The sequence below is a fragment of the Trachypithecus francoisi genome, unplaced genomic scaffold (genome assembly GCF_009764315.1).
Source record: "Trachypithecus francoisi isolate TF-2019V2 unplaced genomic scaffold, Tfra_2.0 Lachesis_group4, whole genome shotgun sequence".
NCBI lineage: Eukaryota > Metazoa > Chordata > Mammalia > Primates > Cercopithecidae > Trachypithecus > Trachypithecus francoisi.
In genome coordinates this window covers 113,818,593-113,836,124 of record NW_022681469.1, presented here as the reverse complement: position 1 = coordinate 113,836,124, position 17,532 = coordinate 113,818,593, and the positions used below count along the sequence as shown (strand labels likewise).

Sequence of the window (17,532 nt, the reverse complement as noted above, 5' to 3'; positions counted from 1 at the left end):
ATCTGGACACCTCCTTTGTGCCAGGTGTAAAGAAAAAGAAAAGTGCTGGTTTACTTCCAACACCATCTCCGTTTTGCACGTGCAGAGTATGGCTCAGGAAGGCTGAGTGACTGACCTGACAGGCATGGCCTGGATTTCACCCAGGACTACAGGCCTCATCCCACCAGGGCACCGCCACCACCCCCGGGGCTCAGGAATCACCTCCCTCATACTCTGGGTGTCTCCCCAGAGAGGTCCACAGCCAGTCTAGCACTTGGGTGCTATGCCTCCAGAAAAATAACTCTCCTAATTACTTGCCAGGAAGTGTGCTACGAGCTTTCAAGCGCTGCCTGATTTAACTCCACAGCGATCCTATGAGGCAGATATCGCCACCTCAGGGGAAAAGATGAAAAACTGATGCACAGAAGCGAAGCACCTGGGAGCCTGGGTCTGAACCTAGGTGGTCTAACTCCTGGGATCGAGCCTAGCAATCGAGCCACCCCTACAGCACTGGTTCAAGTTTAGCCCCAAGTCGGGCATGGTGGCTCACACCTGTAATCCCAGCACTTTGGGAGGCTGAGGCAGGAGGATCACTTGAGGCCAGGAGTTCAAGACCAGACTGGCCAACATGGCAAAACCGTGTCTCTACCAAAACATAAAATGTTAGTTGGGCGTGATGGCGCATGCCTATAATCCTAGCTACTTGGGAGGCTGAGGTATGAGAATCACTTGAACCCAGGAGGCAGAGGTTGCAGTGAGCTGAGATCACGCCACTGCACTCCAGCAAGGCTCTGTCTCAAAAAAAAAAAAAAGAAAAAGGTTTAGCCACAAACAGGATAAATTGCAGGATGGATGATACTCTCAGAAGAGCTGGTACCTCTAGCATCCGCATCAGGACGTCTCTCCCATTGCCGCTCTCCTGCTCGCTCTTGGAACGGATGCAGTCCACCAGGTTCAGCAGGAGCTTGCAGGACATGGTCTGGATGCTGCTGGGCAGGGACTCATCATCGATGTTCTTGGCGAAGAGCTGGACGGCGAGGGAGAGGTCGCTGAGGGGCAGGTGCTGGCGGACATGGTGCACGAGGTCAGCCAGTGTGCTGTAGGCGAGGGGCCTGCGGGCAGAGACCTCCGCTAGTGCTCATTCCCACGTGGCCATGCCTGCTGCAGCAGGCCACCAGGGACATCACCATCTGCCCCAGGAACACCACCACTGGGACGACACAGTTACATGGCCTGTTTTCCTCACATTACTCTCTCCCAGATACATGACGGAAGAGGGCTCAAGTTTTGTACTGATACCTCCATCTTTACCTTCCAAGCTAAAAGGTTAACTTTATGCACGCCATAAAGTTGCTAACAGATGCTGGCACATACAGCTAACCCGAGGAGGAATATTACCAGCTTGATCATGCACTGAATGGGCTTTGTTGCTCAAAAATAAATAGGACAGGTCAATCGATCTTTATATATGATGACCACTTTACAGAAACACAGTAAGAATTTTCAGGCTATGAGTTTTTTCCCCCACTAAACACATGGACACCCGCCATGTGCCAGATGCTGGGCTAGATGCCAGGGACATCTCAGTGACCAGAAGCCCCTGCCCTCAGGAAGCTGACTTACAGCAGAGAAACACACAAGAAATAAGCTACACAAGTTAATAAGTGCTGGGGGAGATGCAAAAAGGATACATGAGGAAGATAAGAGGGGCGAGCTATTCTTAAACAGGGTACCAGGATGGTTCCTTTGAGGTGGCATCTTAAAGACAAAAAGGGGCCATAAGGTAAAAATCCAGGGAAATTTCCAAATGGAAGAAACAGGAAAGATAAAGGCCCAGAGGTGGTAACTGCCTGAAGTAGCCAAGAAGCTATAGGGGCCAGTGTGGCTGCAGCACACCAGGGAGGGCAGCTGTAGGGGCCAGCATGGCTGCAGCAGGTCAGGGAGGGGAGCTGTACGGGGTGGCGTGCTGCAGCAGGTTGGGGAGGGGAGCTGCAGGAGCCAGTGTGGCTGCAGCAAGTCAGAGAGGAAGGACCAACACAAGATGTGGAACAGGTGGACAGAGCCAAATCACACAGAGACTCAAATGCTATGGTCAAGAATTTGGGTTTTGTCTAAGAACAACAGAAAGCTACTGGAGGGCTTCAAGCAGGAGTAACATAATCTAACATCCAATTCTAGGCAGGTTCAACCCCAAGTTACAAAAAATGTCTATTTTATAACAACATTGTCTACAGAAAACAGTGAGAAAACTGTATCATATTCAAAGGATCCTAAACATTTTTCAAAAGATCCATCACACCTTCCTCACTGGAAGCAAAATATGACAAATATTGATCCATTTTATAATGTAAAGATGATTAAATGTTAATTTTATGCTTTAGAAATAGTAACCATTATCACTTTTTTTTTTTTTTTGAGACAGAGTTTCGCTCTTATTGCCCAGGCTGGATTGCAATGGCATGACCTCGGCTCACCACAACCTCCACCTCCTGGGTTCAAGCAATTCCCCTGCCTCAGCCTCCCGATTAGCTGGGATTACAGGCATGCGCCACCACGCCCGGCTAATTTTGTATTTTTAGTAGAGACGGGGTTTCTTCATGTTGGTCAGGCTGGTCTCAAACTCCCGACCTCAGGTGATCCGCCCACCTCGGGCTCCCAAGGTGCTGGGATTATAGGCGTGAGCCACTGTGCCTGGACACAACTACTTTTTTTTTTTTTTTTTAAGTGTAAGAAACAAAGATTATATGGACATACATTAAGATATTAGCAACATTACTCCATCTCCCTGTGCAGGACCAAAAGGTTTTCTTCCCTTCTATCTTCCAGGTAGGTTATCACAAAAAAAATTTTTTTAACGAAAAAAGATACATTATACAAAAAGCAAAAAACAATAATAAAGTCAGATAAAGTTTTACCTAAAATTTAAATCAAGATGATTACTCTGATTTCTTCCTTTAAGCTAAAGAACAAAAAGTAATCTAAGGGCTTTCCAAAAATCCTGCAATTCTTGGCTGGGCACAGTGGCTCATACCTGTAATCCCAGCACTTGGAGGCTGAGGCAGGTAGATCACCTGAGGTCAGGAGTTTAAGACCAGCCTGGCCAACATGGTGAAACCCCATCTCTACTAAAAATACAAAAATTAGCCAGGTGTGGTGGTAGGCACCTGTAATCCCAGCTACTCGGGCAGCTGAGGCAAGGGAGAATTGCTTGAACCCAGGAGGCAAAGGTTGCAGTGAGTTGAGTTTGCACCACTACACTCCAGGCTAGGTGACAGAGTGAGACTGAGCCTCAAAATAAATAAATAAATAAAACAAAAACAAAAATCCTGCAGTCGTAAACCTAACAGGTGTGTCAAGGCCCAACAGCCTGTGTTCACTGAAACACTTGTAACATGAAGTGCCAGTAACTGATGTTCCTGGCATTTAACCAATCAGATATTACTGGTTTAATCTCGTACCTTAGAGTCTCTCGGGCAGTATATCCTGAGCCAATTAGTATGGATTCATCAAACAGCTTGTCCATGCAAGGAATGAACTCTAGAAGACAAACATCCATTGCACAAATCACTAAAAAAACCAATTACACATTAAATTACTTTATAGTGCTTTCAAAAAGTAGCTAGCCCGCAGTCTGATATGCAACCCAGGCCTGAAAACGGACAGAGAGGAGACCAGAAAGGCACAAATGCTATTTCAGTCTAACACAGCAGCTCTACTAGGCCACACCAGCCACCTGCTGTCAAAGATGCAGTCAGGGTCATGTTCAGGGTCAGAGATCAAATTAAGAATAAATCAGCTTGGAGTCCCCAGGCAGAGATTTCACCTCTGGCACTTAACCATGGGCACATCCCACCGTCCTTAAACATTGCCACCACCCTCCCAACCAGTTTGGAGAAGAGAACGGGATCTCTTAAATGCTCCTTTACTACCCTGAAGCATACTGCGAAGACCTAAGAATGTTTCTCTGTATAAATCACAAAGGTCCAGGCGTTTTTACAATGTTCTCACAGGTATGGGTCCCAGGTTACGGTTCCCGATTCCCTGGATGATGCTCACCAGAATCCCCACCGGGGTTCCTCTCTTGCTCTATTCCTGCAGGTGGAACCACCCCTAAACTTACTCTCTGCGCCCTTGCAGGCCTGAACCTAACCAGGGTTCTTTTTTTTTTTTTTTTTTTTTTGAGACGGAGTCTCGCTCTGTCACCCAGGCGGGAGTGCTGTGGCCGGATCTCAGCTCACTGCAAGCTCCGCCTCCCGAGTTCACGCCATTCTCCTGCCTCAGCCTCCCGGGTAGCTGGGACTACAGGCGCCGCCACCTCGCCTGGCTAGTTTTTTTTTGTATTTTTAGTAGAGACGGGGTTTCACCGTGTTAGCCAGGATGGTCTCGATCTCCTGACCTCGTGATCCGCCCGTCTCGGCCTCCCAAAGTGCTGGGATTACAGGCTTGAGCCACCGCGCCCGGCCCCTAACCAGGGTTCTATAGAAACAGCCGGTCACCACTCAGGGACAATTCAGGCTTCTGAGGATATGCAGATGGGGCAGCGACAGCATGTCCACACTTGCCCTGGGGAGCTCTATTAATACAATGATCCCAAAGGATGTACAGGTTCTGCAATAAGCCTGACACAAAGCCAGCTGCAGTAAGTCAAATAAAGTACACTTTCCACCAGCTCATAGCCATTGAAGGTCACACCTGTCCCAGCACTTTGGAAGGTTGAGGAGGGCACATCACTTGAGGTCAGGAGTTCGAGACCAGTCTGGTCAACACGGTGAAATCCCCTCTACTAAAAATAAAACAACCAGGCATGGTGGTGGGTGCCTGTAATTCCAGCTCCTTGGGAGGCTGACACATGGGAACCACGCCTGGCTGAGATCTGATGGTTTTAAAAACGGGAGTTTCCCTGTACAAGCTCTCTCTCTTTGCCTGCCACCATCCACTAAGGTGTGACTTGCTCCCCCTTGCTTTCTGCCATGACTGTGAGGCCTCCCCAGCCATGTGGAACTGTAAGTCCATTAAACCTTTTTTTGGTAAATGCCCAGTCTCGGCTATGTCTTTATCAGCAGCGTGGAAACAGACTAATACAGGGAGGCAGAGAAGGAGAGAAAAGAGGGGAAAGAACAAACCCAAGACAGCAATGAAGGAAGCAGGGACACATGGAAACCTCGCAACACAACTATGGAACGTCAGCCGAGTCCCCAAAGACGGCTGTAGCATCGGCATTCAAGACAAGACAGGTCGGACGTACGGTTTCTCAGCTCTGTGGTGAGGATGTGTTTGGCAGCAATCAGAAGCTCCTTTCTGAGGTGTGCAGTCTCTGCTGGACAATTTGAAAGTAACTGGAGCATTCCTTTCACCATCTGCTGAGAATACTTAGTCACCAACTCCTGTAAGAACAGTGAGCCAACACAGTTACACGGATAGGAGAGTGTTAAGAAAAATTAAAATGTTATTAGCTTCTTAAAAATTCAGTAAGACCTTTGGGAGGCCGAGGTGGGTGGGTCGCATGAGGTCGGGAGTTCGAGACCAGTCTGGCCAACATGGTGAAACCCCATCTTTACTAAAAATACAAAAATTAGCTGGGTGTGGTGGCGCACGCCTGTAATCCCAGCTACGTGGAAGGCTGAGGCACAAAAATCGCTTGAACCTGGGAGGAGAAGTTTGCAGTGAGCCAAGATGACGCCACTGCACTCCAGCCTGGGCGAAAGAGTGAGACTCTTGTCTCCAAAAAAAAAAAAAAACAAAACATTAAGACTAAGCTTGACTCAAGTGACCCTCATAAAGTAGCAGGCCTACTTACACAGCAATATCCAAGAAGTTTTAATGGTATGTGTGTGCATGTATACAATGCCACACGGGAAGGAGGTATAGCCACAGAGCAGTCTCTTTTACATGGTGAGAGACTGTGGATGCCTTCTTTGTACTTCTCTGTATTTTCCCAACTTTCAACAGTGAACATGTATTACTTTCACTGTTGAACAGAAAGACAATTAAGCACTGAAAGATTTTTATTTTTTAGAGATGAGGTCTCGCTGTGTTGTTTAGGCTTAAGTGTGGTGGTATGATCAAGGCTCACTGCAGCCTCGACTTCCTGGGCTCACGCCATCCTCCCACCTCAGTAGCTGGGACTAAGGGTGCATACCACTATGCCTGACTAATTTTTTCTTTTTTTTTTTAGAGATGGGGTCTCGCTATGTTGCCCAGGCTGGCCTCCAACCCATGGGCTCAAGCAATCTCCCACCTTGGCCTCTCAGACTGCTGGAATTCTATGCATGAGCCACCATGCCAGGCTTGTAAGATTTTTTAAAAGTAATTGCTTGTTTACTCAGTCATCCCAGTAATGTAAGTTGTGAACAACAGTGGAGCCAACTTGAGCCAACTCAGAACAGCTCTAATCACAATCTTCTTTTGGGGTGTCAGCAGAAGGCCACTCACCAAGATAATGCAAGCTGACTAACATGTCAAGGGGTACCTAATTTAGACTTTTTACACCAAATGTTCCATTTTCGTCATGTAAGCTATCATTATCTAGTTATATACATTAAAATTAAGGGGGAAGAGGTTACAAATGCTTTCAAAAGTAGTTTTTATTCTAAACAATTCAGCACCTGTTTTAATTTTTATTTTTCTGAAATAAAAGCCTTACAAAAAGCATAAATTACAATCCAATTCCACTGATATATATGAGTACTGAATTTATTCCATACTATAGAACCATCATGTAAGAATTCTTTTCAAAAACACTAATAGGAGATAAGCTATTTTTTCCTTCAAGTTCTTATGATTTAAATAAGGACACAACTATGCACGAAAAAATGAAACAAAAATCCACCATACAGGCTCCTCAGAAAAGCACCCAGAATTTCATTAGTTTTACTGATAATGCTCCACCACACAGGCTCCTTAAAAAAGCACCCAAAACTTCTTTATCAGTTTTATTGATAATGCCTTTTAAATTCCAATCTCTCTCACACCTAGCTGCCACAACACACAACTTTTAACAGCAGCAAAAGTCAATGAACCAAATAGGTCCATACAAAAATCTGCATGTAAATGTGTATAGCTGCTTTATTAATAATGGCCAAAAATGAAACAGGCAAATCCATAAGGACAGAAAGTACATTCGTGGTTGCCAAGAGCATGTAGTCAAGGAAGGCTGCTGATGGGAGAGGGTTTCTTTTTGGGGTGATGACATTATTCTAAAATTGGATGGTGGTAATGGTACATATCTGTGGCTAAACTAAAAACTACTTAATTGTACACTTAAAGAGGTGGAATTTTATGATACATAAACTGCATCTCAATAAAGCTGGTTTTAGGCCTGGCTCACACCTATAATCCTAGCACCTTGGGAGGCTAAGGTGGGCAGATCACTTGAGGTCAGGGGTTCGAGACCAGCCTGGGCAACATGGCCAAACCTCGCCTCTACAAAAAATACAAAAATTAGCCAGGCGTGGTAGTGCATGCCTGTAATCACAGCTACTCCAGTGGCTGAGGCACAAGAATAGTTTGAACCAGTGAGGCAGAGGCTGCAGTGAGCTGAGATTATGCCACTGCACTCCAGCCTGGGCAACAGAGTGACACTCTGTCCTAAAAATTAGTAAGTAAGGCCGGGCGCGGTGGCTCAAGCCTGTAATCCCAGCACTTTGGGAGGCCGAGACGGGCGGATCGTGAGGTCAGGAGATCAAGACCATCCTGGCTAACACGGTGAAACCCCGTCTCTACTAAAAAATACAAAAAACTAGCCAGGCGAGGTGGTGGGCACCTGTAGTCCCAGCTACTCGGGAGGCTGAGGCAGGAGAATGGCGGGAACCTGGGAGGCAGAGCTTGCAGTGAGCTGAGATCCGGCCACTGCACTCCAGCCTGGGTGACAGAGCAAGACTCTGTCTCAAAAAAAGAAAAAAAAAAACTGTAAGTAAATAAATAATAAAGCTGTTTTTAAAAACATTAGAAATAATCTGAATACTCATCAGTTGGTGAATGGATAAACACACACTGTGATATATCCACACAATGAAATTCTACCACTGCGGATTGAGTTGCATCCTCTTAAAATTCCCATGTGAAAGCCCTAACTCCAAATGTGACTGTATCTGGACACAGAGTATTCAGGAGGGGATGAAAGTTCAGTGAGGTCACGGGCCTGCAGCCGTTATCTGGCAGGACTGTGGCCATGTAAGAGGAGGAGGAGAGGACTCTCCCTCTCTGTTCACCATTGTGAGGACACAGCAGAAGACGGTTGTCTGCAAGGCAGGAAGAAAGCCCTCACAGAAACCTTGATCTCAAACTTCCAGCCTTCAGAACTGTGAGACAACTGCTGCTGTGTAAGCAACCTAGCCTATGGGATTTTTGTTAAGGCTGCCAAGCAAAGACAACTACACAGCAATAAAAGGTAATCAGTAAAACAAGGTCCTATCTCAACATTACTGCTAAGTGAAAGAAGCCAGATTTAAAAGGTTGCAGAGATCAGACACTGGACATTTCCATTTATATGACATTCTAGAAAGGACAAAACTATGGGGACGAAATAAATTCGTGGGTTTGCCAAGGAATGGAGGTGGTGGGAAGAAACTGACAACAAATGCATAACAATGGAATTTTGGAGGGTGATGGAAACGTACTGTATTTTGATGTGTTAGTAATGATTGCCAACATCTGTCAATTCCTAGAACTATACACCCACAAAAGGTGATTTTTATTGTATGTAAACTATCTCAGTAAACCTGACATAAAAGTCAATGACTTTACCTGGTAAATCCTGATGATGTAAGCTAAAAATGACAATGTTTTAATCTGAGCAGCAATGAAGTCAGCATACAACTCCTTGTTGTAAAGCTTATGTTGCCTGAATAAGAAGAGAACAAAAATATTACCTCTCAATTTCGGGTGGTGTTAGTATTAATTAAAAGCCTGTAACCATCACTAAACCCAAAAGATTGATTTCCACACAGACCCAAGCAATACAGCAGCAATAGCAAAGGTGTCTACACTTTTCCTGCAATTCCAAATAACATACAAGTTTTAAGGGAACACACCCAACAGTTCTCCAACCCCTTCCATAGCAGTTACAACGTGAATCCCACAAAGCCAGTGCCAGGCCGGTCTACTCAATCCGCAGAAAGAATTCATGTTAACATCTGCTCAGTGCAAGACCCCGACTAGGGCCGTGGCCATGGCCAAAGAGGATTCCTCCTCAGATCCTGCCCTCAAATGACACAGCCAGTTTGGCTCCAAGTCAGAAGAGTGCATGAAGACAGTCTCAGGAGGAACATCCTTAGGTTTGAGAAAAGGCTTCACCGAGAGGCTTCAAAGGATGAACACAGCCTATCTGGAGATGAAGGCTGACAGGGAACTGAGGGTGTAAAGAACATTCTAGCGCTCAAGCTGAACAATCAGCAAGAACAAAGACTTGAAGATGAGCAAGGTTTGGATATGCCACAGCTGTTATTGAGCACAGTTCACACCTGACGACGTTTCTAATTTACAACACACCAAAATACGGGCTATTATCTCATCTTTCCAAATTAAGAACAAAAACAGCTAAAACTGTCATCTCTGAAATACAGGTGCAGAAAGTCAAGAGTGTGTATAATTTTACCAAAATTTTATCACTCATAATTTTCATGTCTTAAGAATGACAACAGCAAGTGTATTTTTACTTGGAATCCAGGCACCGTTGCAGCTGGCTACACTGATGCCTCACCTGGCTTGTGCAGACACCTGAATGGCAATGGTGTTCATGATCAAGGGCACAAACTCAGCAACGACATTGTGGATGTTCAGTTTGTAGAGCTAAAAGCAAACATACCAGATTTTCATACATCTACACTCTGCTATGGCAACAAAATTTGGCATACCAAAGAATCATCACATTATTTAGCATGTGTGTACTCTACACATCTTTTTGCCCCAGATGTCAATTTTCTCATAAGAAGCCCAAAACCCAAGAGACTAATGAGCAGTACACATACCTGATACATTAAAACAACAATGATGGGCAATTCTGCCAACACTTTCAGAGAAAGTGATCCCCTCGGAATGATGGAATGCTAGAAGACAGAAACGGGTAGGAGCTGGGTTACCACTGCAGCATTTAAAATAGCCCCCACCAGTGCCCACTGAGCATCACCCACTGAAAGAGAGAGAACAGAAAACAGTGACACCCCTTTGTAAATATTTGTGATGAAAGATCCAAACTATGTTGAAAACAAACAATGCAGAACTATCATTTAATGTAATTTAATATGAAAGTTAGTTTTTTTTTTTTTTTTTTTGAGATGGAGTCTCATTCTTGCCAGGCTGGAGGGCAGCGGTACAATCTCGGCTCACTACAGCCTCCACCTCCTGGGTTCAACCAATTCTCCTGCCTCAGCCTCCCAAGTAGCTGGGATTACAGGCACGAACCACCACGCCCAGCTAATTTTTGTGTTTTTTAGTAGAGACAACAGTTTTGCCTTGTTGGCCAGGCTGGTCTCAAACTCCCGACTTCAGGTCATCCGCCCACCTCAGTCTCCTGAAGTGCTGGGATTACAGGCATGTGCCACCGTGCCCAGCCTAAAGGTTTTCATAATTTTCTACATAATCATTTGTAAAAACTTCAGGAAAATATGTTGAAACTTGGAAATTCAAATCACCTGAGAAATTTTTAAAACAAGTACCTATGATTTTACTTATTTAAAAGAACAGCACAAAGTACAATTTACCCAGCAGTTTTATTCAAAGATATTTATAAAGAGAAAATGCTTACAAATAGAAAAGTGCAACAGCCCTAATACATAAGGACTCATGAAACAAGGAAAATGTTAGGCTCAAAATACAAATAGGCAATGGACATGAACAGACAAGGAAAAAAAGAAAATACAAAGAAATGATACTCAGAAAACAAATTTCTAATTAAGAACAACGAAAGGAGGAAAGCTTTATTCAAAGTTTCTCGTTCATCCTAGCACAAACTGAAACACTCTGAACAACCATTTCAGCAAAACAAACATGGATAATATTAATTCAATCACAAAAACTGTCAGAGTAAATGCTCAAAACATGTTACCTATGTGGCAGACACCACAAATATACGATACATTACCTGCGGCCCATGCCAGCATTACCTTCACAAAGTCCGTGAGACAGGTTTTTCAGATAACGAGAGGAAAAATAAGGTCAGAACGCAGGTTCGTTAACTTTCCTGGAGTCAGAAAACCCCAGTGGGTGGGGCCGGGACATTGTACTGGAGCTCTCTGTCCCAGAGTCCACATTCTCAGTCACTGAGCTATATACTTTTATCTATAGTTTAAGGGACTTTATTTATGTCAAAAAACTCAAAGCTAAGGGACAGAACAGACACCCCACACCTGGTCTGCTTCTGTTCCCAGAAGGGTGATCCTGGGTTTCAATAACAACCTTATCTTTCTAGCCTGGCATCAATGACACCGGACAGGTCATTTTCACCCCTCCCAGGCTGCAGAGATGGACCCGTGATGCTTTGCCAGGCACACATGTTTATCTGTCTTAAATGCCTCCACGTATTTAAGGGGAAAAAAAACGGAAAAAACTTAAATGGTTTAACAGGCCAGTATCTTAAACTACAGGAGCCACCGGTAGAAACAACTCAGTTAGCGAGACACTTACTGTTCGAGTCTCGCTGTCCTCACGCTCCGGGTTGACTTTCACAGCAATTGTCGTTATCATACCAACCATTTCTGGGGGAGGCACTGTGTTCTCGGGGATCACTTGAGGGTTCTCAAAGTAGCGGTTCTACATAAAAATAACAAAAATATTTTTTCCTGAAGTCAAACCCAATATTCATTCCAAAAAAAAAAAAGCAAAAAAACACCTGACTCTTTGGTGGAAAAAAATAGAATGTTCTACATTTTTATGCTGCACCAACTCCACAGGATTTGGGCTCAGTCATTCATTTTCCAATCCCCCTTAAAGCCTAAACCAACACACCACTAGATGTTTACTCTTCCCACAGGACCATACAGATAACACAACAGGGACCAGGTTCTCCATCTTCAACAACGGAAGACCAAAGCTTGTCTAAAAGTATTTTCTACTCCTTTTTCCCTGGCTAATAAATGATTGAATATAAACCGTATCACATTCCTACCACAGTGAGGTAGGAAAGAAGGCACTCCATCCCTCTTGGGAAGAAACTATGGGCTGGCAGTCCCCACTGATTAACTTTTCACTGTCTAAATAGAGATCCAAGAGTGAACAAACAAAACACAGGACATTTTTTTTTTTCTCGAGACAGTCTCACTCTGTCGCCCAGGCTGGAGTGCAGTGGTACGATCTTGGCTCACTGTAACTTCCGCCTCCCAGGTTCAAGCAATTCTCCCGCCTCAGCCTCCCAAGTAGTTGGGATCACTGGCACGCACCACCATGCCTGGCTAATTTTTGTATTTTTAGTAGAGACTGGGTTTTTCACCATGTTGGCTAGGCTGGTCTCGAACTCCCAGCATCAGGTGACCCACCCACCTGGGCCTCCCAAAGTGCTGGGACTGCAGGGGTGAGCCACTGCACCTGGCCAAAACACAGGACATTTTTAAAAGCCAGGACCTCACTGCCATCGTTCACTCTCAGTGGATTTTGGATTTCACGTTCAACAAGGCAGTTGCCTATGAAAAGCAGTGCTCAGGCTCTGACGGGAGAGCAGGCGGTGGGACGCAACAACTAAAAGTCACTAATTTTAAGTTTTATACATTCTCCCCAGACTGAAATCCTTTAAATGCTAAAGAGTCAATTTTATCCTATATCAATTTGAAAACTGTTTTGTTTTGTTTTGTTTTTTTGAGAGGGAGTCTTGTTTTGTTGCCCAGGCTGGAGTGAGTGCAGTGGCATGATCTTGGCTCCTCCTGGCAAGCTCCGCCTCCCGAGTTCACACCATTCTCCTGCCTCAGCCTCCCAAGTAGCTGGGACTACAGGCGCCCGCCACTACACTCGGCTAATTATTTTGTATTTTTAGTAGAGATGGGGTTTCACCATGTTAGCCAGGATGGTCTCAATCTCCTGACCTCATGATCCACTTGCCTCAGCCTCCCAAAGTGCTGGGATTACAGGCATGGGTAAAAACTTTTTAAAGATTAAAAAAGAAATCTTTAGGCTGATTGCAGTGGCTCACCCCTATAATCCCAGCACTCTGGGAGGCTGAGGCAGGTGGATAACCTGAGGTCAGGAGTTCAAGACCAGCCTGACAGACAATGGTGAAACCCCGTCTCTACTAAAACGACAAAATTTGCTGGGTGGAGTGCTGCACGCCTGTTAATTCCAGCTACTTGGGAGGCTGAGGCAGGAGAACTGCTTGAACTCAGAAGGTGGAAGCTGCAGTGAGCAGAGATTGTGCCACTCTACTCCAGCCTGGGCAGAGACCCAGTCTCCCCGCATCCCCTGCCAAAAAAAAAAAAAAAAAAAAAAAGAATTATGATTCCCAGAAGAAGGGTCTGGAAGAAGCTGTTCTTCTGGCAAGAGTGTTTACTTCTAATAAGCGGGAAGGAGATAAAGAGATTTTCCTTTTCTACTCCACAAACCTGTATACTGTGGCACTGCTTGTAAGAGTTAAAGAGATCGAAAAAAATGTTAGTAAAATTTTAAAAAACACTAAAAATATACACCACCTCCCCAAAAAGTCTTCAAGCCTATAAATTCAACCATCTTTAAAATACACAAAGTGAAAAACAAAAGCAAAATCTCCATGTCAATGGTTGCTTACAAGTAAATGAATTATGAAAAGTTTTTTTCCAAAATTGCTACAATAAAAATATACTGCCTTTATGTACAAAAAAAGTACTTACATGAAAGAGAGAAACTAAAAAGCTATTGTTTTGAATGGCTGACTTATCAACCTAGCTTTTAACCATCACTAAACATTCCCCATTCTAAAATAGTATCCCCTCCCCAAACACTATTTCTCCAACCCAAATGTTCTAAAGACTTTTTGGAATAAGGAAGTATAAACAAATGTAACTAATTAAAACCAAAGTGAAAACATACCACTACTTTTGGAAGCTCCTTGTAAATCTGTTTCACGAAATCCAGAAAATGATGAATCTAAAAAAAGCAGATACTTTCATTACAGGAAGATATTCATAAACAGAAAATACCTATAATAAATAAGAAAAGTTGTAATTGTCTTACTACATAAGAACTCATAAGAGAGGTAAGGAAAATGGTGGGCTCAAGATACAAATAGGCAATGGATGTGAACAAACAAACAAAAAATAAGTAAATATAAAGTACTGATAAACAGAAAACAAGTTTCAGATTCAGGAAGAGCAAAGAGTTGAAAATTAAAATAAATGCCAGTTTTTGCCTTTCAAAAAACAGTAATACACATGCTTGACAGGATGGAATGAGAGACAGACTCTCATACTGTGGGACCATAAACTACTGAAACCTTTCTAGAAATCAGTTTAACACAGGAGCATTAAAACTTCAATGCTTCTGCCTTGGTAATTCTCCTACAAAGCTAGTCTATGAAATAATTTGAAACAAAGGTATTCCATAATAATCATTAAAATAAGAAGTGTGAAATACCTTCAATATCCAGAAATAAGGACACCCATAAGAAAGAATACTCTGTACCCATTAAAAAATAATTGTGGCTGGGCACATGGCTCATGCCTACAATCCTGACACTTTGGGAGGCCGAGACTAGAGGACGACTCGAGGCCAGGAGTTTTAGACAAGCCTGGGCAACATAGAGAGACCCTGTCTCTACAAAAAAAAATTTTTTTTAATTGTATACAGAATTTTTTATGACTGTGAAAATGCTTACACTTAACATAAAGTGATCAAGCCATACGATGTTATATACAGTATTACCACAATTATGCAGAAAATATACAAACATATTAAGGTGAGAAAAAGGAAAGAAAAGGCCGGGTGTGGCAGTTCACGCCTGTAATCCCAGCACTTTAGGAGGCTGAGGTGGGCGGAACACATGAGGTCAGGAGTAACAGACCAGCCTGGCAACATGGTGAAACCCCATCTCTACTAAAAATACAAAAAAAAAAAAAATTAGCTGGATGTGGTGGCATGAGCCTGTAGTCCCAGCTACTCGGGGAGGCTGAGATAGGAGAATCGCTTGAATCCGGGAGGCGGAGGTTGCAGTGAGCCGAGACTGCGCCACTGCACTCCAGCCTGAGTGACAGAGGAAGACTCATCTCAAAAAAAAAAAGAAAAAGAAAGAAAGAAAGAAGAAGAAAAGGAAAGAAAATCACCAAGATATAAAATCCTGTTTTTGAGATGGCAGGAATCCTATTTCATCTTTATACTTTTAATTTCTATTTTAAGTAATTTAATTCAATAATTTTTAATTGTAATAAGTAATTTAATTTCTATGTTAAATCATCTGTAACAGGCACTTACTTAGGTTATCATCAGAGAAGATATAATTATGGTAAATGTATACTTGCTGCTTACTGTATAGGTAGATGCCAATCTACCTATACAGTAAGCACTCTGCTAAGAACTTTAAATTTTATGCCTAATTCCTCAAATGACATTTTAAGGATGTCATTTTACAGAAAAATTTCTAAAAGGTTACAAACTTAACCAGTGTCACACAGCTACTGAATTGCAGAGGTGAGATTCAAACCCGGCTCTGGCTTCAGAGCCCACATCTTAATCCCTGTACAACATAAAATGACTTGTACATCATACGCATAAATACCAGAACAGCCCAAATAACCTGTCAGTTTGGTCATTTAATACATTTCAACTACGGAACCAATTTAGCAAAGTATTGATAAATACATTTTTTTTTAAGTCAATATTAAACTCATAAAGAAATGCCCCAAACTTAGGCTATATTTCTACACTTGAAAACAGCATGTGTTCAGTCAGCTTTGAGAAAGCAAAAAAATTCACAGAAGGAACATGCTGACACACTTTATAAATGCTATCAGGATTTTAAACAACTTACTTCTTGTGTGATCGGTGGCCTGAACTGTTTGTGTAGCTCGATAATTATTCTTAGACAAATAAGAACATTTTCTTCATTTTCCGTCTAAAAAAAAGCATTTAAAGAAAGTTATACTTCTGACGACTAGCTTTAAAGATTAATTTTCTAAGCAGTTTCTGCACACACACTTTCCATCAACCAGCTTCTATTGGATTTGCTGAAAATTTACCAGCTCACAGAACACAGTTGTTCCAGACAGAAAGCTTCGTGCGCCACAAGAAGGGAATCTCACCAGCCAGCTCTGCATGAGTAACCTGGACAGGGGCTTCACTGGCCTTCATGGCAAGTGGCACCAGGAGCTAAGGACTTCCTGGCCCAAATGACACTTACCGTTGTTGGACAATATTGTGAAAAGACCAGTAAAGAATTATTGGGCAAGCACCATGGACTGGACCCTGTGCTAAGCACCTTATAAATGCTCTGTGAGGATGGGGTTCCATCTACATTTGACCTGTGAGGGAGCAAAATCTCAGGGGTTAAGCAATGTGGCTGGCATGACACAGCAACAAAGTGTCCCAGCCAAGACTGAATCCAAACTCAACTTTCCAAGGGGCCCAGAAACACGAATGAAATCTAACTGCATCAAGACTGAGAGGGCGAGGTGGCTCACGCCTGTAATCTAAGCACTTTGGGAGGCCAAAGCAGGTGGATCACGAGGTCAGGAGTTCAAGACAAGCCTGACCAACATGGCGAAATCCTGTCTCTACTGAAAATACAAAAATCAGTTGGGCGTGGTGGCACGGGCCTGTAATCCCAGCTACTCGGGAGGTTGAGGCAGGAGAATCACTTGAACCCGGGAGGCGGAGGATACAGTGAGCAAAGATCACACCACTGACTCCAGACTGAGCGACACAGCGAGACTTCATCTCAAAAAAAAAAGACTAAGAGAAGCAAGAAAACAATTTTGGAGGTGCCAGATGGATTTGCCCTAAGGATGTCAGATACTCTTTATGAGCATCTACTAGGTGTAATGCGCTGCACTGGAGATACACACGGAAAGAACAATGCAAGTGAGCCACTCACTGGGTGTCTGTGGGCCCACACCCGGCTCACCGTCCACAACCATTTCAAAGATACCACTGTGTCTAGCCAATTCCTCAGTTAACTCGATGATTTTCAATTAAGTAAACTTTCTGAGTGGAGGAAATGGGGGAAAAGGGACATTAAGAAAAAGTTTTACTCCTGTGACTCGGAACTTGGGCAAAAGATAAAAACAGTTGTATAATGTTGAAATTTACCATAAAAAAAATCAGTGAAAGTTTTACATGTGGCTATACGACAAGAATGAATTCTCAAAAGTTACCTCTAAAAAGCGAAACATCACAGACAAAACATTTTTTGTGTGAGGACGAAGATGTTCGTTGGTTGGTATTCTATGAATTATTTCAAGTACTAGCTTCCGCAGTTGCTGGCAAGAAAAAATAAATAAATGCAAGGATAAAAATACTTCCAAGCGTTCCAAATTAATTATCTTACACTCTGCAAGTGTCACACAGCTGTTTACACCCAGCACTAGCAACAAACCACCGTCCTACAAGATGGCCCAATTTTTGAAACAGTCCTAGAAACTACTTAAATGTAACCCAAAGTAAGTA

At 43.3% G+C, this 17,532-nt stretch overlaps 1 protein-coding gene across 13 annotated transcripts in view; it reads right to left on the bottom strand.

The window, feature by feature from the left end:
* Positions 1–17,532, bottom strand: part of TRRAP (transformation/transcription domain associated protein) — a 134,889-nt gene that overhangs the window by 103,737 nt on the left and 13,620 nt on the right. For all 13 annotated transcript variants that reach the window (XM_033191769.1, XM_033191772.1, XM_033191761.1 and 10 more), the window contains 10 exons: positions 17,241–17,345; positions 15,899–15,982; positions 13,966–14,022; positions 11,602–11,727; positions 9,948–10,025; positions 9,680–9,768; positions 8,725–8,821; positions 5,225–5,363; positions 3,438–3,516; positions 857–1,091 (listed from right to left, as the gene is read on the bottom strand). In XM_033191769.1, the coding sequence (XP_033047660.1) occupies positions 857–1,091; positions 3,438–3,516; positions 5,225–5,363; positions 8,725–8,821; positions 9,680–9,768; positions 9,948–10,025; positions 11,602–11,727; positions 13,966–14,022; positions 15,899–15,982; positions 17,241–17,345 (1,089 nt within the window). The remainder of the gene's footprint in view (positions 1–856; positions 1,092–3,437; positions 3,517–5,224; positions 5,364–8,724; positions 8,822–9,679; positions 9,769–9,947; positions 10,026–11,601; positions 11,728–13,965; positions 14,023–15,898; positions 15,983–17,240; positions 17,346–17,532) is intronic.